This window comes from Galleria mellonella, unplaced genomic scaffold (genome assembly GCF_026898425.1).
Source record: "Galleria mellonella isolate WM207_F2 unplaced genomic scaffold, CSIRO_AGI_GalMel_v1 utg33, whole genome shotgun sequence".
Classification (NCBI taxonomy): domain Eukaryota; kingdom Metazoa; phylum Arthropoda; class Insecta; order Lepidoptera; family Pyralidae; genus Galleria; species Galleria mellonella.
Genome location: NW_026442079.1, coordinates 604975 through 631459, shown reverse-complemented (window position 1 = coordinate 631459; position 26485 = coordinate 604975). Strand labels below are relative to the sequence as shown.

Sequence of the window (26485 nt, the reverse complement as noted above, 5' to 3'; positions counted from 1 at the left end):
CTGACAGTGCTAAATGAATGGTGACTGGCACTGATTCTGATTAGTGCTGACTTTACTATGTTACTCCTGTTCTCTATAGTTATTAAAAATAATACAATCTAGTATACACTTTACCTTTCGTAATATTTTCATTGAATATTATTTTAAAATAATTAGAATATGTTTATTGGGCTTACTAAGTAGATTTCTATGGCTTGTGATGTATCGTGATCTGTTTATTTTAACAATTATTCTACAAATATTGGTCGCTGTATAAGATGTAACCAAATTTTCACAAATTCCACGTCGAGACATGGGTTCCAGATTAAGGTAATTATGAACTATAATGTACATTAATTCTTAAATAATCATATATTTTATCTGTTTGATTAACTAATATTATCCCTAATAGATATAAGAGTGTTGCTTTTGTTACCAAATCGTGATATAATATAGCCTATTTAAGAAATGTTCCATCTTGTATATCCAGCACTTTATTTATATTTATTTGTGATCTTCCTTTTTATAAAATTGTAATTATTGTCAAACATCTCTCTTAAATCTTATATAATACGATGTTGAACAGAGTTTTTCTGTAGCAAATGCAATAATTGATTTATTTTTAACTATGGTATTGCTCAGAGATAAAACACATGACTAATTGGAGATAAATTACAGTTACATTGCGATTTTATTATTAGAACTTAATCATAATAGATAATAACTGAATGAGAGTTAATATTTTAAACAATATTTCCAATTTATCTTAAATCTTATTGAGAGAAGTATATCTAAATGCAAGTTTGTTAGTGTAATTTTCATCAAAATGTAGTCTTAGTCTAGTGTGGAGATGTTCACATATAACTTGTTTCAGTTCTTATTAATTAAAGTAAAATAAATATTTAAATATTTTCAAAATTTTGAAACAGCCATTATTTGTCAAATTTCAAAAACAATTTAATATATATCAAAATTTCTGATTGATTATTTAAAAAGTTCTTTGCTAGAGACCTCAAATGTTAATCATGTATTATATGATTAAAAATGTTTTTATTAGACTGTTTTTAAAAATTTTAATCTTGATGGCAAAAATGTATTGAAAGATTTCAAAGCAAAATATAAAGTAGATGTTGATTTTAGTTGTTGATTTGTATGCAACATATTTTATGTTTAGCATTTTAGTTTGCATGCAGAGGATTTTTAAACATTGAAAAATATTCAGTTGTTTTTGAAAATTTATAGATAATTGCAACATTACCAGACTACATTAAGCTAAAGTTAGGAAAGCTCTTTGTTACTTTGAGTTTGTACTTAATCTTGTGATATAAATTGACTTATAATTTGAACCATTTTCATTTGGATGTCATTATCATTTGGATGTGTTTATGTATTCATTTATACTTACACACATACAATATATAATAGTAGAAAATAAATAAAGTCTGTAGAATAAAGAATAATATGAGGGGTTTTGTTAAGACCCCTCATATTATTTAGATTATTTATTTAGATACTAAAATAATAGTTGTTAGAAGTTTGCAGGGCTAGATGGAGCAATGCCCCAGGGCCCTCAATTTCAGGGGGCATAGTCAGACTTTGACTTCAAAATATAAATTGAACTAGTGCAAATTTCTTCCAAATATGAAATATAAATAAATCAAACTTATTTAAATGTAACTACATACTTATATTTGTATTGATAAAATTTTAAAGATTTGTTCCATATTTGTTGTGTTTTGAACTTGACATATGCTAGATTTGTTGTAACACAGATTTGTCATACTCCAGATTCATCATAAAACATATAGTCAGTCAAGAAATTGTATTATAGGTTTAAAAATCTACTTAATTATGATTCCATATCCATTTTGCTCCAGGGCCTTTAGTTACCTCGCTACACCACTATCAGTACCTGTATAAAACATTTAACTACTTTAAAGGTACTTTGAAGGTTTCTGCTTTATATTTCACTCCTATTTACACACAATATGTGTTTGAATATAATTCTTCATATTGTATTTGAAAATTCTCATGGACTTAAGGCGAGGCTACTTATCAGATAAATAAAATTATGTATGTTTGTTTATAACAAATAGTTTTATCAGTAAATGAATTATTTGTAATAAAATTTAGTAGTAACAAACATTTTCTCTAGGCCCCAGCAGACAAGGAATATCATAGACAGATTATTTATAATTTGTGCAGGCTTTTATTAATGAAAATATAAATCCATTACCTATTTTTAACTATTAACAAATAAGATGGTGACATCCATCTTTTTTTTAATGAATAATAAGAAACAAAAAATAAAATAATTTTCTTGGATGGTGTTAATAATAATTGTTTATGTAAACATCACAAATTATTTCAGAGACACGGTTCGCTTCCTTTTTGAACTGTATTGTGAAGTGTCACCTGGTGATCAAGTGAGGGAGCCATATATTATTAGAAAATATCCTGAGTCATACAAAAATGAAGAAGAGTTAAAGAATCTACCAAAATTTACATTCCCATGTCAAATTGAAGAGTGAGTATTGAAATATATACATATATATAATACATACATGCAAATAGATATATATTTACATTAAAATTGAGCTAATTATTTAATACTAATTAATTGTTTTTATACATATTTATGAAATATCCTGACTGTTAAATTATTATAAGTTTTTTATGTTACATTATGTATTGCACATCCATTGCGTTAGTCAGGAAAAAAACAAGAAGTTTGTTTAGTGATCACTTCTAATTGTTGATATATTTTCATTTGAATAAAATATTAATATTGACATATTTAATATGGACTAATTATGAAAAATATAAAATCCAATGATACAAATTAAAATCTTAAGTAAAATACTAATATAACATTAAAAATTAATAAATATTTGGTAGATTACTTTCTTTTATAAATTTTAACTACTGTTTCAAAATTAATTTTCCAGCAGAAATCAGCTGGCATTGTTTTTGAAAGAGATCTTATATTAGTTCTTGTAATATTAATTTCTTATATTTACAAGAAAATTGTAACATATATTTTTAAAAGCTGCCCATGCTCTTTTTTCTCTACCAACCAATTCAGATTTAAACACTGATCTTTTAAAGTTTCTTTTATTTGAAGACCAATAAATTATATGTAGCAATTTATTCTTCAGTTGTTTAAATGCAATTCCATTGCGTCTATCAAATTTTTTATTAATCCCTAACAAACACGAAAAAATAAATACAAAGAACTGAAAATTCCCTTCTTTTTGAAGTCGGTTAAAAATGCTTATAGCATCTATACTAGACATGCTGTATAAGTTCTTGTTACATGTTTATATTCAACATGCTCATAAGTCCATATACACAATATTTTGCTGACCAGTTTAATTTGATATAGAGCAGATTGTTTATTTTTTTACCATATTATTTATATTACTGACTTTATGTTTAGTATCAAATTTGACACCAAGTTGAAATTAAACATTGCTCTATTCTATTCATAGTTCTAAAGCATGCTAAATTATTTTCATTAGTTTTATTATTAATATAAAATATTTAAATAAAGCACTGATTTTACTTGAATCAAAATCAAATTAATACAAAACAAAGTTATTGTTCACATTTGTCTGTTACTCTGGTTTATTCTTCTAAATCAACCATTAATAGCAACTGTACGAAGCGGGGGTGCATTGCTAGTCTGTACTGGTATTATAAAGAGGAAAGATTTGATTGATTGTTTGCAATGAATATACTTAAAAACTACTCAATCAAGTTGAAAATAATCTTTCACCTATAGAAAGCTACTTTATCAGCGAGTAACATAGGCCATATTGTTTTGGAAATTTCTGTCTATTTATATTTGTTTACTCAATTATTATTATTTGTTTTTTTTCCAGACCATTTGTACAACTTTATTCGTTTGTATTAACATCAATGGATTCCAAATATACATTTTGTTTTTGTCGATATGATCCGAAGGCGAAAGCAGCGTTGGTCCTGTTATCCCATTTACCATGGCATGATATATTTTATAAGTAAGTATAGTTGACTTACCGCTAAGCGATTGATTATATATGCAATTGGTAAAAAATTATGAATAATTTTATATAACAAATACATAATTATTATTTGTAATTATTGCTGATAGAAACAATGTACGTTTTGACGCAGAAAAAATATTTACTACTGTATAGATGTTTAGTTTTATCTTTTCAGTAGATTTATTATTTCCTTATCGTCATAGTTTTATATTACGTTCAAGTGTATTTTTTTATAATTATAGATTTTGATAATGTCCTTTATTGCGTGAAGCTTGATTCTAAATTTCTTATTTTTAATATTGCTTTTTTACGAACGATTTTATTTGTGTTTATTTTCTGTTAACACTTTTGTTATTTATTTACTTGCTATATATTAATTAATTTTACAATCAAAGAATCAAATTAACTCTCTCCTTTGTCTTCTCATTTGTCCACTCTCCAATTTGTCAACTCAGCTATGAAGAATGGCATGAAAGTGGATTATTTATGTCTGTGAAATAAACATATAATAATTGTATTAATTGAAGAGACAATTTTGCAGTATAATGAAAAGGAGTATCATGATTTTCTTCTAATGTGCATCTGCGAAGATGATAATACGCTTATAATTTGCTCTATGAATGTACGTGCTTTATGCTAATTGCTCGGCGAGTGTGCGAATAATCTAATAATTTTGATTCCAAGCTAACTGTTGTACATTTCAGGTTACTGAATTGTATAGCCAATTTACTGAATAGTCCTGAACGAGGGGAATTGACATACTTTTTAGAGTCATGTCGCTCCCGGCCCCCCATGCCTGGTCATACGCTCAAAGTTACATATAATGCTGGCCACAGTGTATTCACGTGCCAAAGCCCAGACGCCAAACTACCCAGCATTCCAGAAAATGTATGTAATATAGATTTTTCTATAGTAAATTAGCTGTCTTAAAACTGTCAATTGTTTGCTTATCTTAAAAATTCTTTACAAAGATAATTAAAAAATAAGATTAAGCCAAATTAACCCACTTGATAAATGGTGCAGATACGATCAGCATTTTATTTTCAACCAACATAAAAAAGAAGGAAGTTCTCAATTTGGTTGTATTTTTTTAATATTTGTTACCTTCTAACTCCATGTGTTGTCAAACTAATTTAGATTTTTTTTATCTGAAAGGATACTTATACTTACATATGCAGATTAGTCTTATAGAAATTTTATTAAAATTGGTTCGGTAGTTTAGTTTTTGAATATGGCAGTATATTTATTTGTTCAATTAAATAATTAATAACCAAAAAATAAAAATTCCTAAAAATGTAACACCATTGCATAGATTTATTTTTCAATTGTAGCACAGTCAGTGTTGTGCGTTGATGTGTCGAATTTTTGTCTGTTCAATTTTTTTCGAATGGTTTCGCGGACCTCTTCGGGTGCTTCCGGCGTTTACTGGTGGTCCGTGGACCATCGGTTAAGAAGCATTATTCTATAGCATAGGTAGATGCTTAGTTTTACCTATGGCTTCCATTCGCTCTGTAAATGCAAGTGTAACGGGGTTTTACAATAAATAAGTATTATGACTATTGGTAGAGCTGTTTAGGGACCAAGATATAATGAAATAAACATCCCTTTATATGAATAGCATTAGTATGAACGAGAGAATAACTTATTTTTTTAAATATTAACAATTTAATTTTCAGAATAATTTAACAGAATATTTTAGCGCCCTGGACCCAAAAAGTATGATTGGGTTGTGGGCAGCTTTGCTCAATGAACGTCGTGTGGCTATCGTGGCATCAAAACCGTCCCGGTTGTCGGCTTGCGTCCAAGCGGCCAACGCTACATTGTTTCCCATGTCTTGGCAACACATATTCATACCAATACTACCAAAACATCTTGTTGATTACTTATTGGCGCCTATGCCTTTTCTTATTGGAGTTCCTAAATCCGTTATGGAGGTAAGAAAAAATATTTATAGTTTGTATTCTATATATTTTGAAGGAAGATGTGTTTTAAACAATTGTAATTGTATGATAAAATTGTAACTAAACGATGCCTGCGCATGGGAATATTTAAGAAAAAATATATTAGCGAAAATTTTGTATGTACTTTTGTATTTATATTTGTTCTGGTATTATCACACAAAAACTATTACACCAAATTGTGTGCCATAGTTATGTATTTAATACCTGATATATGTTTTATTGGACGGATAATGGCTGAAATGATGATTATGATGTTTTATTTATATAAATGGTTCCTTCGTATGCAGGAATTATCAAGTAGGACTTGATAATTCCTGCATACGAAGTAGCGGACAAAAAACTAGTATATAACAATTTTTTGGCACCCTGTTTTAGTTAAGCATAATATAAAAGGTAATATATAATATAATAGTTAAGCTTAATATAAAAGGTAATGTTCTGGCAATTTAGGATCCTATAAACAGAGCTCTTTTATTTATTTTTCCAGTTGTCAATGTAGTAGAGTACTTATAAGGAGCTGGAAAATTACCTAGATTGGGTTCTGTCAGGGACAGATATACTGTACACATATAATATTTACATAAACTTCTTTGCAAAAATAGTAGCGTTTTCTGATTTTATAATACTTGTCTCACGATTTAGTAGGTCGCATTATCGGTAAATAAGATTGTATATAAATAATTACATATTAAAAAATAAATAACAAAATGTCTAATAAATAATACAGTACTTAATTTGTTTCAAAAGGAATGCAATTGATATGTCAAATTTGTACTTTCTAATTGCAGTCTGTGAGAATGTCTGAAATAGGAGATGTTGTCATAGTAGATGTAGATACAAATGAGCTTAGAACGCCCTTCCATGATGTAGAAAGTCTTCCTCCAGAATTGGTAAGTACAGTATAATTATTGTAATATTCTTAAAATTCTTATATATAATTATAATTCTTATATATATAATAAAAATTCTTATATATAAATATAATTATTGTAATATTCCTGTTTCAGCGAATATTCTTTGCATGTACAGCTATTAAGAACATCTTTATAAACAATGTACCTAAAAAATCAAGTTTGGTGTTTTAGAAACTCATATATTAATGTAACCTTTTGTCAAGCACGTTATTATCACATATTTTCTGTTTATTATCTTTAGAGTTTATTATTATTATAATGATCCTTTTCTTTTATTCTTCCTCGATGATGTTTCCTTTTTTTTCTCATTTTAAGATTCAATATTAAACAATGGATAAGAATTCTCACCGTTTATCTGAGACTGTTCAAGTTTTATAATTTTTTTTTTATATATTTATTAGGTACTGGTGAAATTATTTCAGATTGAATTAAATGAAAATATTCTAATTTTAAAAGTATTTTACAAGATTTTTTTTTTACTTACACAATTATTTAGTAAATTTGTTTAAGTCGAATGTTGTAAGTCAAATTAGAACCTGTCCTTTCTAATCGATTTTGCTGAAAGTCAGCATAGTCTTTAGTTTTGGCAACGATATACTGTACAGTATGCAGTATTCGATTTTGAAATATTTTCAAAATGGCCGCAGTCACAAGATGAGTCATGGATGGATTATATTGTAAAAGCTTATTTTAAAAATGTGTTAAATGAAACTTCTTTGTTCTTTCAGGTAACGAGCTTAAAAAAAGCTTTAAGTGACAAAAATGCGCTGGGCGATGCGGTCTCGAGGGCATTCTTACGTGCGCTTGTATGTCTTATAGGTGGCTATCGTGATGCTATCAAGTAAGATTTTGTATTCATTCATATCGTAAACGTTAACCTTTAAAATATTATAGAATATATACTAAAGGGAGATTTTGTACAAAAGTCATTTGCTTGGATACCTTTGTCCTATTCGTGTTTCTACCGTAAAGCATTTGTGTTTGTTGACTGTTTTTCGGCTTGAAGGGTGAGATATGGGAGTGAATTCCCAGGGTACATCGGCAGAGCACCTTACTCCTCAGGAATGGCAACGCATGGGGGGTATAATATAAATATAAATAGTATCAGGGGCAACACAGAATATACTGTGACGCCCATGCTACTTCTAATGCGTTGCGTTCCGGAGGACTAAGATGCTATGCTTACTTACTATGCTATTTTCCTTTTATTATCTTAGCCATTGCAGTCCAGTTGTTTCACACCTGTTACTTGAGTTTCAATAAATGTTTCAATAAGTTTTATAGATTTTTTGTAAAATATAATATTAAGTAACATGTAATTTTGTTTCAGAATTGAAAATGGCCAGTTGATTACCTTCAATGCAGAGGCTTTTGTGAGAACTAGAAAAAACATGCAACACTTTCTTAGAAAAATACTCCAATCTCAAATATTTCAGCAGGTAGTGCCTATTTATGTTAAAACTGTAACCTAATAATTATATTTATTATTAAATGAAAATGTGATTAAATATACTACTTATTATGTAGTTGATTATATTGTTTAATAAGATTTTAATATTTGTTTTGCGTTTGAGAAAATATATTTTACTAATTTTTGCCCTGGATATATCGATTGATTAGAATAAAAAGTAATATGTCAAATCATCATCATTATATCAGTCGTTAACTTTCCACTGCTGTTGTTGAACACAGACCTTCCCTATGGGGGAAAAGGGGGGGTTGCCAGTACTTGCCATGCTTGACAGTCGATTTGCCAACCACATTTAAGCTTTGGTGATGTTTTAAGAGGAATATTGTTGCCTTTTCGTTGACTGATTATTTAATATAGTGTGACCATGTTGAATAGTGTATGTATATTTAAAAAATAAACTCATATGCACATTGATAATATGTTTTAGCTAGGACTGTTTTATTCATTACATAATATACTTTCAATAATTATGTTTTAGTTTATTGATGAAAGACTGGGTCTACTTAATTCAGGACGAGGTTTCAGTGATGAGTTTGAGATTGAATGTAATCATTATGCTGACAAGTTGAATACGGGCAGTGGGCAGAGGCTAAAACAACAATACCGGGACTGGGCTAAGACGGTCAAGAAAGAAGGTGGTGCTTTTTTCAAAACTGTCAAAGATAAGGTAACATATTAATTTTGGTTGTATAACGTTATTAACGCATTACCTATTTTGGTCCTAATAAGTAAATCCTAGTTTGGTGAGTGTTGCAATAAAAAATATTAATAATATTATGCTATTTTGAACTTGCACATGAACACAAAATTTGTTTCTCTATAATTGATTTTTTTTTATAAATTGTCTTTATCTGAAGAATGATTTTAATTATTGATATAAATGTTCTTATAATTAGAACAGAAAAAAATGGAATTTCATTTATTTTTATTTGGTGTAAATTTTATTTAGCCAGTTAAAGTAAGAGTAAAATTTGTATTTCTAACATTTAAATAAACATGGGTAACATATATGAGGCATATTATGTTATTACCGTCTTATCCATAAAATTTAACTATTAAAGTGTTTGTCATTTTCTTTTAAATTAAGAATTTAGAGCAAAAGAAATAGACAAATTGCTTCAATAATTAATACTGCTTTGTTAGAACGTTTTTAAGAATAACGGGGTTGATGTCATAATCTTAAAAGCTTTTGCCTTGTACGAACAATGGGTACTGTCCACATTTGGAAAACCTATGGCTTTTATGTTGTGCTAGTATTTCCTAAGTTATTTTTAACAATAGCTAACATATTTCATTTCGAAGGGCTGCCATTAAGTTTACTTAATAATTTTTAAGTAATTTTAATTATCCACATAAATTTTAATTATTCATCGATGACGTAAGACGAATAATTAAATCGTTCTACTGTTTTTTTTTTTTTTAAATCTTAATAACAATTCTCATTTTCTTTTAGCTTCTAAACTTCATAATTTAAATTTTAAATTAACGCCAATGAAATAAACCAAATTTAACGACATTTATTGACAATTTTAAATGATATACCAATATTTACTCGTATATTGAAATGGGATTTTAAATTATGATGTTGGAAGTTCACAAAAGGATAATCACTGTAAATATCTCTTTTTAAAGTCTGAAGTTGAAAATATAAAATCTTGTTATGAAAAATAGCCATATTCTTATAATTTAAGAATATTCCATTCTCAGACCAATAAAAATATTAAATATTACATATCCAATTGCGAACTGTAACCGTTGTTTTTTGTATGTATTTATAATTTGTTTTTTTTTATACAATTTAGAATGGCAAACAAGCTGACGGCCCACCTGATGTTAAATGGTAACCGTTGCCTATAGACATTAGCAGTACCATGGACATAACAGAGTATACTGTTTCGCCCATGATACCCCCCATGCGTTGTCACTCCTGAGGACTTAGGTGTTATTCCTCTGTATCCAGTAAATTCACGCCATATCCCACCCTTCAAACCGAAACACAGCCATGCAAACACAACTGCTTCACGGTTGAAATACGAATGGGACAGAGGTACCCAAGCAATCGACTTTTGTAATAATTGAGTAAAAAAAGTGTTGCTATTTTTTTCTTTATTTTATAAGTACAATCAGAAATGGTCGTTGAATAGCCTTATGATGATTTAATTATCTTAATATAATATTAATTATTATAGAATGAATCAATGAATTCATATTTAGATGATGACATTAAAAAATAAAATTACAATGTTTTGAATTAATTAATAATATTATTTTATTGCATAATATAATATAATATTGCATAATAATTTCGATTGACAAGCCATGGGCATCGTTTTGATGAAAATATTTGCGTGAATATTATTTTGCGTTTATAAATTATTCAGGGGAAACTGCTGTACCTTGATTCTATTGTACCTTGATCATGTAAAGTTTTTTTAAATGTCTTTGTTATTTTTACTGATGATTATCTATGGCTAGTTGACGTTCAAATAAAAGTGATCAACATGAAGTAAGTTGCAAGCGGAAATTTCTCGGTATTTGGAGGTGATAAAGCTCTACATGTTTAAGTGTTAAAGAGTAAGTTTTTTTTTAAATTTTTATTATTTAATATGAATATAGTAATTTCTTAATAAGTTAATGTTTTAAACACGATACACTTAATAATTTTCTGTTTTAGGGAGTTACGTTATTAGAATTTTTGACGTGCTATTTTGATTTTTGCTGTACTTAACCTGTTTTTTTTTTGTATGGATAAAAATGTAATGGTGGGGTGTTGTACTTTGCTCTACACCAATCCGCTGTACTTTGGCTACAATCAAGTACAGCACACGGGACCAGCAAAGACGAGAGTTCTTCACAATCAACTACAACGACACCAGTATATGTCTAAAAACACATATTTCTAACAACACCGTTGTCTACTAATCAAGCTCTTGCAAAAATCTCTAAAGATTTAGAAATGACTGGAAAAAGAAGTCTAAAATTATATTCTTGGGTTGATATACAAGTCTGACGAAACTAAGAGAATTTCATTCCGTTTCTGATATGTCTAAATATTGGAAGTTTACAAATGTATATTGTATTTCGGTTATGATGATAATAACCTAGTTTTTGTTCTAATATTCCTACTTTAGAGTCAAAATATTTCAGTTCATTATAGCTGAATTATTTCGACTCTAAAGTAGGAATATTAAAATAGAACTTAAACTTGATTACAAAATATTTACAAATTGTCTAGATTTAATTACCAATTAACAAATAAGAAGTAAAATTATTTTGATACAAACTATGGACTGATTAAGAAAAATATGCTAGATATAAAAGAAAAACATATTTAGTCTAGAGAGTGAATGGAAAAAACATGTTAATGATTAATATATCTGTTTTCAATTAATTTGAAATCGTTATTGCTTGAGTTGTATAACTATAGTTATTTCTTATAAGAAATATAGAAAACTAATATAACATATTCAATTATATATTGCCTTTTATTTATCTTAAAACTACGTATGTTAACGGTACAGTGACTTCTCTTTTGTTGGTCTGAGAGATATTTTATTTACTACAATGTAATAAACAAAGAGATATTATCGTTACGAAATAAAATGAGAATTTTAATTGTATATTTTTTTAATAAGTTGCGTTTTTTTTTATACGTGATATATAATATATATATTTTTAAACAACTAAAATGGCATCCCTCACCTGAATTACCTAATGCATGCATGCTGTAAGTACTTGATTTTCTTTGGCTTTAAAATGTGAATATTTGCAGGCGAACCCAGCAGTACAATCGGCTGTGAAAACGGTGAGTTTAGAGAACACTGTTGTCTATCAGAATGTCGGTGTATCTGTTATCTTTCTGGTATTCACTTGGTGGAGTGTACTTTTAAAATAATTTTTTTTGTGACTGACATTGGACCATTACAGATATGTATTTTGACGAATTAGGTTTTCCTTTAAGTACGTACTAATTTTCTGAAATTAGTTACGATATAAAAGTTTCACAATAACATATAATTTAGTGTTTATAAATTATATTTACTTGTTAATGTAATAATAGAAGTAAATAACCCATTCCCTAGTATGAAGAAAATTTGAAAGACTTCGGATTTGTCTCCGGGTTATTATATTCGTGTGCGGTGCAATGTCTGATTAGAATCTGTGGAAATTGTATTACTCCTATTTCCTACATGTTTCTGTCTATAACAGTATATTTAGTAAAATTGGTGGTGTAAGGGTTTAAGACTCTACATCGTCTCCCAAAAATTTTGCGACCCCTACAGTTACATTACACTTGCGTTAATTTATATTATTATCTGTTTATATTATTATGGGCATTTTCCTACACATTAAATGCATGTATTTACAATAAAAAAATAGATATTATTATATGTGTAATTGTTGTTTAGTGCCCATAGTTTAAAACTGTACTTAGATCGGGCTAGATTAATATTTAAGGTATTTATTTATTTTTAATGTATGCTCTTTCTAATTATTAGTAAGATAGATAATATTTTTTCATTATCTATGTAAAAAATTAAATAAAGTATATATTAAAGTGACATTTTCCAAGGAACACTTGTCGAATTAGGAAACAAATAATTAAAATATAAAAATCTTTTCTTTAGATCGAATTCAGTTGAAAAATTATTTTAAGTTGTTCTTCGGGGAAAAATATTTAGTTTCAACACATATTTCTGTCTCTATCTTTCACACTGTTCTTTTTCTTCACACTATATACACCGAATGTATTTATATTTTTCTTAGTGTATACTCCACGAAGTTTATAATATCAGATGTCGTGAATAAATTTTATTTTTGCACACACTGGGTTTTTACAGGAGCTGTAATCTGTATTTATTGCATGCAACTGCATACTGTAATATATTCATTATGCATTCACTGCCTTTTCAAACTAGAATTATATTTATGTAATTAGTCTGTCGAGTGACATAAATGGCATTTCAAATTCGACTGCAATTCTAATTCATTCAATTGTTAATATAATATTAAATACGATTTGTGTGAAAAGGCAGTTATGCGTGAATTAAGCAAACATAATGGTTACCAGTTCAATAATTATATTCATCTGATAGTCTCTACTTGTTTATATATAAATATATATATTTTCAAACATGCATGAGTATTTGGAATAAGGACACACGCAGAAAAAGACCATCCTTATTTTCCATCCTTATCTCTTTTATACTGTGGATAGGACGAAACATTTTTGTTTGTCATATACATTATGTTATGCAATTTTATGCTTAATTTTGGGCGAACAAAAATACGTTAAGGACAGTCTTTCGTCTGCACAAGTATAGAGATGTTTTGTAAAAATTCTATCATTATGAAATCGGTAGTGTTTTGTTACTAATTCTGGGTAAATAGATTGTGGATAGATTTTAATATAATATAGTGAAATATTATGTACATTAATGAATTAACGGAAACCATAATGTTTGCGTTATTTGTTAGTATATATAACTATTAAAATGTTAATTATGGTAATATTTTAATTTAGGTCCGGCAAGGTGGTAAAAATATGAAATCGGCTGTGAAAGGTTTAAAAAGTAAAATACCCAAAACTGGATCGCGGCCGTCCTCAATAAATACAACAGACGATAGCAGGTTACTATTAATTTTGATATTATGTTAATTATATTTATCTTCACGCCAAGTCCTTTGCGGGATAGGCAGATATAACCGAGCACTCAAAATCTTTCTATATAGAAATATTGGCTCATACACTTTCATAACGCATTTCATGTGTGCACACCAGATACTCTCCTCCCTCAGATATAACGTTGCCTGTCTAACCATAATAGATTAATCTATGACTCTTCTGTTAACGTCTATGCAAGAAATCTAATCAAAGTATTTTTTTATTAGATATTATTGGAATTTAAGAGATGATTTACCTATAGACCCCAAAAGCTCAAATCCAACCAATGGCGGATTACTCTATTTATATTAATATATCGCAGTGCATATTTACATCAATATAATGCCCATTTTATAGATGCAAGAAATCTGTTATTAATTTTGAATGAAATTAAAAGCGAGAAATTTCTTCAGTTCTACTATATATTTATTTACACTTTATTGCACCATTTATAAAATAGTAAATACATTTAACTGTAATAAGAAATGATTTTTTTGTGTATATATAAATGAAATACACTATTACTATATATATTAATAATACTGTATTTATGCTATTTGTGATTGATTTTTAATAATTCTCTGCCTAATCGCTAAAAAGTCTGCCTCAAGGACACTTACTATCAGTAAAATGGAATATTTTTAAAAATGAAATTTTTTCATCATAGGTTTTCATGTGGTTCAGCAACGCCAGTGTCCTCTGACTCATCTGACTCATCGCCGTCACATGATCCTCCGCCGCGGGAGCCGCCGCCGCCCCTTCCACTCGATCTTCTCACTGAAATGGAGTTCCTCTTCGACAACAAGAACGCACAACGACGGGATAGTTTCCCAAACAGCTCGCACAATTCAGAAATAAGCCTGCCCGATAAGGCGGTGAGTTCGAAATAAAACCTTGTGAACATGAATATAGTCTTATTTTGTAATGGCAACATCGTTAGTCGCTTTTGTCTTTTTACAATCATCGTGCTCTATGTTGTATCATAACTTTTGATGATATCAAATTATTAGATTTATTTACTTTTATATACTATACTGTGTTCGAAAATTGTTATTGTCACCATAAGTTATGATAAAAATTCATTTATGTGTTACTTCGAAGTACCTTTTTGATATAGTTGTTCAGTGTATTAAATGTTAGAGTAAAAGGAATTAAATATTATAATTTAACTGAAGTTTTTAAACAATCTTTGCGTACTAGTTTATTAGCAATAGATATCAATAGACTATTTTCAGACAGGTGCTTCAACTATAGTAATGTCTATCATTTGATATGTGCTTATCGTTACGAGCTCAGCTTGCCAAACACTGTATCGTGCTTAGTTTAATCTATATTCGTGTTTGGTTTTATATGAATGCGTTACAAGCATGTACGCTCCTAGGAGCACCGTGGCACATTATTCCATTTTATTTTGCAGAAAACACTGTCACCATGCCTCCCACCCCGGTTACCGGAACGTCCCCACCCCCCACTCCGTTACCCAATAATTTCCACGAGGAAACTTATCGATTTGTCTGATGCGCCGGTACCGCCGCCGCGGGCCATCCCGCCACCGAATCACAGCTCCAATTTTGTGAGAAACATTACAAAAAATACAGTGAAACCGGAAACGGACTTTCACACAAGCGCTATACGGTTCACGGAAGGCAAAGATAAGGCTAAGCTAAAACTGACCATGTCATCGAATCAGAGAAAGGTGTCGCAACCGAACCCGCTGCCGTGCAACGGCAACGCGCGCAATGCTACGGCGCCCTCTGTAGACAGTAGGCAGAGTCAGGACAATAGGTTAGCGGGGGCTCTAACCCAACCGGCAGTCAACGCCACTCCGAAATGGAAAGCTCAAGAGGTAATTCTGATATGTGCATTTGTAATCATATCGATTTTGTATCTTATTGTACAACGGAGGTTAATTGCATACATACCATAAGAAGTACAAGAGTGGAGTTTGTTTTTGCACTAACACGAAATTACATTAATCGAGTAATATGTATCTATATGAAATTAATTATTGTTAATAATTACTGTTTAATATATCTCTAACCCATGCAACGTTGTCCCTTTATTCCTTACAACGTCATTTCTCAGTACCCCTTTGAGCACGAGTTTGTCTCGAAGAGTTCTTTTATTAAGAAACATAGGTGCTATTCTATCATTTATAGTTACACGCACTGCTATACGACGAGTCATAAACTTTAAACGCAATCACTGAAAGTTCATGTTTGCAAGATGCACTTTTATAGAGAACACAGTAAAATAATGTACAAAGAGAGGGATGCGCTCATTAGAAACTGCAAACATCGCAAGGAAGATTACGATTATAATTTTCTATTAAATAAAGGTAAATATGCAATTTGACGATGAATAGTTAAGCAGGCAATCTGTCTGAGACGTGGAAGGACACTAGCTGTTTGCTAACTAAAATATATTAACCTACATTATAATATTTTCCATATTACGAACTCGTGGGGAAAAACATAATTATAATTATATACGAATAATATTATATCACTACACTGCTTACTACTGCTTCTTACTGGATGAAAGTTTGTGTTTACCCCGACTTTTCAGATTCATGAATAACCCTAATAGATAAATATTTAGCCTATATGAATGCATTTTCACTTTGCAATTATGTTATTATTTTATAATTATATCTATTTATATTACGTACTTACAATTCACAACTTTTTCTAATGAGACATGCTATATATAGTTTATCCTTAGTTGAATGACGTATGCACACGTGTATTTGTGATATTTCATCTACTTCCTCATATTTGTATCTATGCATGATATTTATAACATTATATTTTATTATTATTTAGTGATAAATTATATTATTTTCGCTTTATATGGCGCGTGGTGCTTGGTCGATAAATGTTGCTTTGAGTCGAACGTTGTGTAAGTAAAAATTATTTTGCTTTGTATATAGTAAGTACCTATTGGATGGTTCCATTTTTTTTTATTTCTGTCGAAGTGTTTGCGGCTCTTGATCAATTTATATTTTGATTTTCTGTCTGTTTACATTCTGTATAGAGCTATATAAGCTCAAATATTAAAGCAAACTTATTTATTTAATAAAGAATTATCAAAAGTAAGATTTATCGATAATGTGGATAAGTCAGGCCAACAAAAAAGTATAGAGGGTTATGTATAGTAACAGTAAAACCAAAAAACCGTGTTCAACCACATACACACATGCTCAAGCACATATTTGCATGAAAGCCATATATTTTAGTAGTGTTATCAGAAATAAGTTTTAAGGACATTGTAATTATATGTTTTTATTCCATCAAATTTAAACCGTCTTTATTTAAATACATTAGTTTACAAGCACTTTTAAATCGTCTTTTTTGCCAAGCATGGCAACTACTGGCAAATCCTCTCTAATTGTAAACTGCCATAAGGAATGGGGCCGACAGTCTCTGGGGGAGGCCTATGTTCAGCAGTTAACAAATAACGGCTGATATGATGATGTCTAAAATGACTGATCATTAAAAAGTCTGAGCATGAACGACTAATACCATGCACATTTGTCATTCATTTAATCGTTTCGTGTTTTAATAGCAGTTTTAAATTTATTAATAGCTGGACCCAAAATGCCCTTCGGCCATTCTCATAAAAGATCTAATATTTTTTTTTAAATGATACTTTGGACTGGAAAGTTTTAATTTGTGTTAAGATTAATGAGATCGCTGTTTTAAAAAAAAACAGTTTTAGATTCCTGCTATACGTAGTATACAAAATGTTTACGTATATGCATTGTTAAGCTACAGTGAGAATATTTGCTTTTTTAAATTTATCTCTTAGTGATTTCATGACTTTCCATAGAATGGATATCGCCTGTTTTACACCATAATAATATTCCATAGGACAGAATACTATGAAAGTAACTAAGGTACGGTAAGGTATCGGTACAGCATACGCTGCAGATCCTAATTGCATGGTTTTTAAAGTGAGAACACAACAACTTCCTATTATAAACTCGTTTGCTATTTATGTAAATTCTATGAAGAAAACAAATGTGAATAAACTTTTAAAAATGCCTTAAAGCATTTTAAAAGATTTTTCTCATTATTGTCATTTATTATAACAATTTGTGGAAGAGTCGAGAGTTTTTAATATCAAAATGTATTCAAAGTTGCACAAGTGCCAACAATCATAATTATTAAATTATTAACATTCTATATCTGTTTTTCACATAGATTCTCAAAATATGTCCATATTACCTAACTATACACAACACACACACTATCAAAATAATGGTTTCAGTTTATAGTGTTATTATTATTATTCTATACTTTTTCGTTGGACGGGGATTGCTAAATTAATTACTAACGTGGTTTATAAAGCTGTATAATCTGGAATCTGTTATTATAGTTTATACTAATAGCGGAAATGTTTGTGTAACAGTGGTAAAAATTTTCACATATTCCATATATCAGCTATATGTATAAGCCCATAGTTACAGAGCGAACCATAAACAATTTAGGTATACTATATATTGGCTATGCCTTTGTAATTAATGTCAACATTTGCACTAAACCCTAATGTGTTCAGGTAACAGTATGACCGGGCGTCTGTGTCGCTTTGTGTTTAACACTGGAATTTCTTTTTCAGCCGTGTGGCTCTGTAACTGATCTCATAAAATTGGATGATTCGCCAACGTGTCTAGAAGATTTCGATCCTCTCAAGTGTCGCGATAAGAATGTTGAACAAATCAAGTCGTCTACGGACAGTGCGCTATTGCATGAGTATGGACTAGACTTTAGTCAATTCGCCTTCGAGTTTCCAGCCAGTTCGAGTACTAGTGCCCGGTCCGACACGGGTAGTGCCCTACCTAAGGGTTGGACTACATTCAATTAATGACAACACGCGTTCTCACGTTCTCTCTACTTATTGTAAAAAAATCTATTTGTATAGTTCGCGCATTTTACATATATTTTATATAACGCTTTATAATTTAGTTAGAGTGTGGTTATTTATTCAATGTAGCGGTTATAATAAGTTACGCTGTTATTATATAATTAAAGTTTTGTATATAGTGTTACATATCAATGAATGTATATTGTCACTAAAATTTAATCATCGACGATATTTGTATATGTGTTGTAGGATAAAATAAGTGGTAAGACATTGTTGTATATGAAATGAATCAGTATAAATCACCAGGCCAATCCTTGGAGCTAAAATGAGTCGTTCTCTATTTATTTGTTTTATTTTGAAATTAAATTTCTATTCGTTATGTGAACAAGACCAAAAAGTTTTTAGTAACGAATTATTTATTTTAGACGTTTATTTATTTTTTTATTATTCATACTCATGAATTTCGTAATATATGAAGTTGGCGGCAAACAATTTGAGCAAAATCATAGACAATGAAGCTAGTCTAGTAAACACGCGCGTATAATTACTACGTATTCTTAGTGCGGTATAGAGCAGTGCAGGTGTCAGTTGACAAGTTTCACTATAAAAGAACTGTACCTAATGAGTTATTGGAGTCTAAAGACAATATAATAATCACAGGGCCGTAGTTAGACCCTTGTTTAAAGTAGGGCAAAAGAACTTTTTGGTAGAACAAAAGCCATAATTAAGTGATTTGGAAAAAGAGAATCTGTCTAATCTTGAGGCGTTTCATTTTATGGTAGGGCATTAGGCCTTATAAGGTAGGGGATTTCCCCCTAATGTGTCTCCCCCTTGCTACGGCCATAAATAATCATAAATTATACTTTGATATTTTCTCATTACGTAATGTTGAGGTCGTGTATTACGTTTTAGTAATATTTTTCTATAGTCGAGTAACATGTCACACTCAGCTTACGATAATGCCTAGAGCATTATCTATCGGTAACGTGGCATAAAAATTCTGTTTGTTTTCCAATGTGTTAAATGTATTTTGAAGAGTATTTATTTGATGAATATACGTAATTTTGTTTTCGTCTTTTAAGTAGATTTAGGAATTATATTTACTTTCACGACTGCGTTGTCATAATATAAAGATGATCTAACATCACTAAAAAAATTATAGGAAATATTTTTTTTTTATTGGACTATGAGTTAAGATTTAAATTAATATAATAGGGTTCACCAAAATATCTTAAAAAATATGCAATAATGGTTCTGAAATGAAATTTTTATGTGTTAAAACTAAAATATATTGGTATCCATTCAGCTGTTCAATTATAAATTGAATGGTATGACTAGTGTTTTGGGTCCTATATTTTATTTGCCTCACACTGAGGTATAAAAACGAGATATATTAAAAATTATAAAATTTTAGTTCTTAGGATTAGCCTAAAGTGAAATGAATCATTTATGTAATACAAATAGACATAATGATTCAATTATTTCTAGTTCTTCCTATAATAATATATGTTTGTTTATGTTTTTTTTTTTAATTTTTACAAATTCGACATATGAAATTAAATATTATTTTTCTTATTTGTCATTTTTAATAAGTAAATCATTTTGACAAATATAGAAATGTTATAAAAATATGAAAATTATATCTTAATAATTGTTGGGCGATCGGAAAAAATTCAAGACGGGCAAGAAGTGAAGTGAATTGCCAAATGTCTAATTTTAAATGTTTAACTTTGGCGTGTCTTTTTAGACATTAAAATGATAATGTGAAAATCTGTTTATTCTAGTAACTTGTTCATTTTATGTATACTGAGATAGCATGATTGTTTATTAAAATTGACAAGTAAGGAAAACGTCAGAGTAGGTACTCGCATTACCTATTTGGGCTTCGGTAATTGCCTATATAATACGAAAAGTAAAAATTGAATATACTATTTAGACGTTAAGATATTTCAAAGATAGCTCAACTATTTTTTAACCCCGTATTCATGTCTTTAAAAGTACAATTAGCTATTTATAATAAATCAAATTATTTTGTTTACATTTTACTCAATATCCAAATGTTTTATGTTAATAATAATAATAATATATATGTATGATATAAACTACATTTTCCACATGGTGCTGTGAGGGGCCTAAGTATGATCTCACCAAAGTTTCCCCGAGTTCATTTATTTTAAAATTTACATACTACTAAGTATTATTTAAAATAAGTAATTTTTCATACTTGGCGTATTTATTAAGTAATATGGCGTATCTGGTTTAAATGAATCACTTAATAGACAAAAAAAAAGAAGATATATACGTACATTAAACATTTAATAGACAAAAAAGATATATACGTACTTGACAATACATAATCGATACACGGGGATCCTTAAAGTAGCAATATCTTCAGGGTCGGCAATGTGCACGTAATATCCTTGATATTGCAAGCGTTCATAGACTATGGTAATTGTTTATCATCTGGTTGGATGTATGCTCATTACTAGCTCAACTTATTTATTTTTTAATATATAATAATATTTCTTTATGTACTGTTGTTTCGATAAGTAATATATCAAGTTTGGTTTCCAAGTATACCATAGTATAAGAAAAAAGTTATACAGGAGTAGTTGTAAAGGTATATCAATCCTAAACTTTTAAAGACTCGCCGGATTTCCCTATGAAAAATGCAATTGTTACATCTTATAAACAGCATTTCCTTTTTATTTATTAGCAGTATTATATTTTCACACTTAGGTGCGTATAAATAAGGTATTGAATGTTTAAACATTCAGTCTCAATATGGAAATATCACACGCCAACCAACAGTAAGCGGATTGTTTTTGGGAGGTTTAATGCCACTTCATGCTCTATCTAAATACATATGATCTAGATTCATAAAACACATTTCTCACCTAAATAGAATGACGATCAGTTGAGCAATTTATATGAAACCATTGATCCGGCAGACATTATTTTACCCTCTATGACCACCTATCTATTCATCTATCTATCTATCTATCACTAGCTATCCTATTTCAAGTCGAAACAAATAATACATATTTACAAATTTACATTACAATTGTTTACGCATTTGGGGATTAGCGTGAACGAATATTATGATATTTTTATGTGTGAAGATATCGAAAAAAGAACATAATTGTAGTTGTGCGTTTGTCCGCGTGAATAAATAATAATATGTTAATCTATATATCAGATTCCTCTCTTCATGATTTTTACGATTGAGACTGTATGCGACTGTATGCGGTACGAATTGTTACCTCTATTTATCATTTTGATATGTAAATGACTCGGATGGAACTTGTGAGATGTTCAATGGTCAAGCGATGAAGTATATTTTAAAATTAATATATTGTAGAAGCTACATAATAACATAATGGTGTCATAGCAACTGTGTATACAATTCGACAAGTGCATTTCACTCGGTTACTGTGTGCCTAATACACTTTGTTCAAGTATTGCATAATAAATTGGAAATATAAAACGACTATTAAGCGCGAATGTCCTCTAACACGCATTAAATTTTACAGAAAAAAATATGAATTTATTCCAAAAATGTTTTAGTATCCAATTTTAATATATGGATGTAAAATTTCTTTCTCTATATAACAGAAAACAGTTAAGTTTAAAAAGAAAATTACAGATACTCGCTTATGACAGATGCTAGTTAGTGGGTATTGGTGGTTAATTATCAAAAAGCTAACAATGAAATATAAATTAATACTGGTGATTTTATTTGGAAGCTTCAAATAAATAACTGTGACGATTTGTGCAAGTACGTAGATAGTTTCTGTAAATGTAAAGCCATATACGATGTTAACAATATGATGCAATATTTCAGTAATGGACTTGAAATAAGTCTGATGTTCGGTACGATTTTATCAATTGGACGATGAAAATAAAATAATTACATATTGTAATGCATATTCATTTTATGATATTGAACCTACAATTTGAAATATTCTAAAAAAAATAAGTAACATCGTAATATTAATTACTTACTCCAGATATATTAAATTTTTACAGCAATATTTAAAAAATACTAAACTATAGCTCAGACAAATCTAATTTGCATTGAGTTTATAAGATAAAAAAAATTTTGATATAATTTATTATGTTCTTCTTATTGATCAATTAAAACGTACTGAAGTAAAGTCTTTATTAAATAATAAAGTGATTAATTCGTTTAGCTCAAGATAATCCAGAAGCCTATTGCTTTAGGGCTATTATCACAGGTATAATTAGATACTGGCGAGATCAAATACATTTTTGTATAACTATATATTTATATATATTATCATTCAACATCCATATTACATCCTAAAGCGGTATGTTACACTATCATATATGTAGAATCGTATCTATTTTTTTCTTACTAAGTTTGTGATATCTTTTAGAATCTGTTGAGATCATGTTTTTGTTGAGTCAGTATTTAGAATTTTAAAATATACTATTGCTTTCCTAATATTTGATGGTGTAATATACCACTTATATGTCTATAATTAATAATTGTGTCTATTTGAGTTAGTAGTCCCCCTAGATAAGGTACAGACGAATCTATCTATAGAATCGTTTCAGTTAGCGCTCACATGAGAAGGAAAAGGCAGCGCACGTCGCCATCTCATTCTATCTAATGGACTCGCTAGCGATAACTTTTCTGTGAATAGATTGGTTTGTACTTGGTCTGGGGAAGGGGAGGTCAGACAGAGAGAGAGGTATAGACAGAGTAACACTCTATCGCGTGCTTTGATAATTTACCGTGGCGTGTTACAGCTCAGGACTTTTTTTATCACATTATTATAAAAAAGTATTATATATGTACTACGAATTATATTTTTGTTCGTAGATGCATTTGCATATAAGCGTGCCGTATTGTGGCTACGGTCATTTATGAAAGGACTCGTTAACGATGTTGTTCGTTAATAGAGAAGCGCAAAACGTATGGAACTTTGAATTTATAACCATTAATACTATTTACATAATAACTGTAAATAACTTACATTTTGCACTTCCCTATAGTAGAATATTTTGTCTGTAGGCCCAGAGCTATGGTGCATACGCTATTATTCTAACCCTGCTATTTTTTTATTAGAAATTATATATGACTATTAAATAAAATATATATAATATAATGCATGGTAATCAGTTTATCTAAAGTATATATTATTATATATTGTATGTGCTACCGTCACGATGAAGCTATTAATAAGATTGCGTTGTATCGCTTCGTGATATTGGGACTTTGTAGTCAATTTACGCGACCGATATGTACCTGAGGAAAATGAAGAAATTGCATTATGACATCCAGTAGTTTCTTATTTCTAATCCCATCGCATAATCAACACAAAAATATATACAGATGAATTATTAATAATTGAATATTTTTATTTGAAAAAATATACGTAGAAAAACATTTAGATTTTAGTTACATTATTAGTTTTTTTTTAAGAATAAATAATTATCTTTTCTTAGGATTTTTGGTTCCAGCCAGTGGCGTAATAATAGGGTGGCAGAGCGAGCAAAATGCTACAGCTCCCGGCCTGAGAGCTCTTGGTTCCAGTAGTCGTGAGCACAGGAAGAATCCATGATTATTTACATAATTTTGTAAAAAAATCGTATTGAATCATTTAACAATTAAAGTATTAACTCAAGAATATACACGAATTATGTAAATATTAAGGTTACACAATTTTTATGAACAAACGATTTTTGAGTAAAACTAAAAAATGAAAGATAAAATTACATAAAAAATAAACTACAACGTCTAGCTTTTTTTAGAGGGAGGGTCCCATCCGATTAGTTTACTACAGGTGTCAGATGGTATACTTACACTACTGCTTGCAAAAAGGAAGCTAGTAAAAAGGGAAGCTTGCTCATTCTTTACTCAGTCAATGATGTTACAATAGTATGGACAAATTTTGTTACAAAATATCTACTAATCATTTATAAAGTGTTTAGCTTAAAACAAATGTCGACTTTGGTCGATTGTTTCTAATGACTAACATTGGAGTCGATTTTGTGGCGTTATTCCTTAAGCCTATCTATAAAATTTAAAGTTGATAATTTTGGGAATAATATTATTTGTTTGGATAGTCTATTAGAAATTTATTTTATATTTGTCCTTATAACAAATATTTTGCTGTGATATCAAATTGCATTTTTAATTTTAGAGAATTAGATTGGATAATGTTACCACACCATCGACCCTATTGTCTGTCGCCCTAACCCTTCTAGGGAGGAGTTCATCTTGGTTACTACAGGGAAAAGTGATTGTTGGTGTTATATATCCTTTTAAATAATAGCCGTAGGCGGCATTATAGGTAGCATTCAATTACATCCATTAAACACTTTCCATCAGGTGGGCCGTCAGCTTGTTTGTCATTCTAAGTTGCATAAAAAAAAAAAAATTTTTTTTAACAAAAAAGTGTAAGGTAATATTCATGCAGTGTAAAAAGTTACGATGTGGTAGTTTTCGTGTGAAAATGCTACTTTTAGCTATTTAATGTTATTAGTGTGATGATGGAATTAGTAAAAATATGATTTCACACCGCACCTTTTATTCCTCAGGACGTTGCTTCAAATGGATTAAAACAATACACAACATAGGTGCAAGAGGAGAAAAAGAATAAACGACTGTGTCGAGCCGCCTGACAGTCTACTAATAGTAGCACAAATAAAAAAATGGATTAATTCATTGAATGTTTAGATTTGTTATCCATTTCACATTTCGTTTTAGTGTTTCTATGATAATTTCAACAAATGTTACTTAACTTTTCTTTAAATTCTGTTCAAAATGACTATATATAACATATTTATTTAGTAACTCTTATGCTAAGAAGTGGCTAGAGGGATTTAATGTCGCAAAACTAGTTTCCTAATGTAAACCAGGCATAATATTTTATGTTGGCCGGTGCTAAGTAAAAAGTAAACTGTACCTTTAGAGTTTATTTATTTAGGTTCGAGTTGTTTATACTTTCCTACATATCAAATAAATAATATTTGTTACCTGGCCAAAAATATTACACACTGCGACCGACTTTGGTATTTACTTGAAATCCTATTCTGTGTACTTTTTAATTTTCACAAAATTAATATAGGAGCGACACCCCGTGTGTTTTGTACTCAATTGAGTGCGAAAAAAACATGAAAATCAGTTCAGAATTAGCGACCTAATTAGCTGGTAATAAGGTAGAAAATCGACAAATTCAAGATCTCCTTTTGATAGGTCACAACTTACCAATATAGCTTACCAATGTGTTGCAACGCGCAATACTATGTCAATTTTCAAAAACAATAATTTTCAATGATTCCGATTTATAATTTAAAAAGTTCTTTCCTACATGATAAAAAGTACTGCTTATTTATATTCTATTCCTATTATCTATACTGAAATTCTCAGGATACAAGCTTCGCATCTTACTAGAAATTTCCAATGGAATCCTAGTCGGTAATTTTTAGAATTTATCTTTATTACATCATTACGACGAAATGGCTGAACGGATTTTATCGAAATCTTATAATCGAGTAGGTAGGTCAACTCAACTGTTAAGTTTTATTCCTTAGAGGAGATAGCTCGGCTTAAACCGGTGCAGATATAC

At 29.5% G+C, this 26485-nt stretch overlaps 1 protein-coding gene across 5 annotated transcripts; it reads left to right on the top strand.

Moving 5' to 3' along the window:
- LOC113519013 (DENN domain-containing protein 1A) lies at positions 1-25537 on the top strand. Of its 5 annotated transcripts, XR_003402300.3 has the most exons (15): positions 3-309; positions 2351-2506; positions 3864-4001; positions 4712-4895; positions 5684-5941; positions 6757-6858; positions 7611-7723; positions 8213-8321; positions 8832-9020; positions 12126-12158; positions 13878-13984; positions 14686-14893; positions 15436-15864; positions 16178-16356; positions 18639-18773. XR_003402300.3 is itself a non-coding variant. In XM_026904058.3 (14 exons), exons 1-14 carry the CDS (start codon positions 293-295, stop codon positions 18882-18884), a joined length of 2289 nt encoding a protein of 762 aa, XP_026759859.2. In that variant the 5' UTR covers positions 2-292; the 3' UTR covers positions 18885-24190. The 5 variants fall into 5 exon arrangements, 4 of the variants coding, with proteins under 4 accessions (XP_026759867.2, XP_026759859.2, XP_026759882.2 ...); XM_026904058.3 differs by lacking the exon at positions 16178-16356 and having other exon boundaries at positions 2-309; positions 18639-24190; XM_026904081.3 differs by lacking the exons at positions 16178-16356; positions 18639-18773 and adding an exon at positions 25455-25537.
- Positions 25538-26485: the final 948 nt, after the last annotated feature.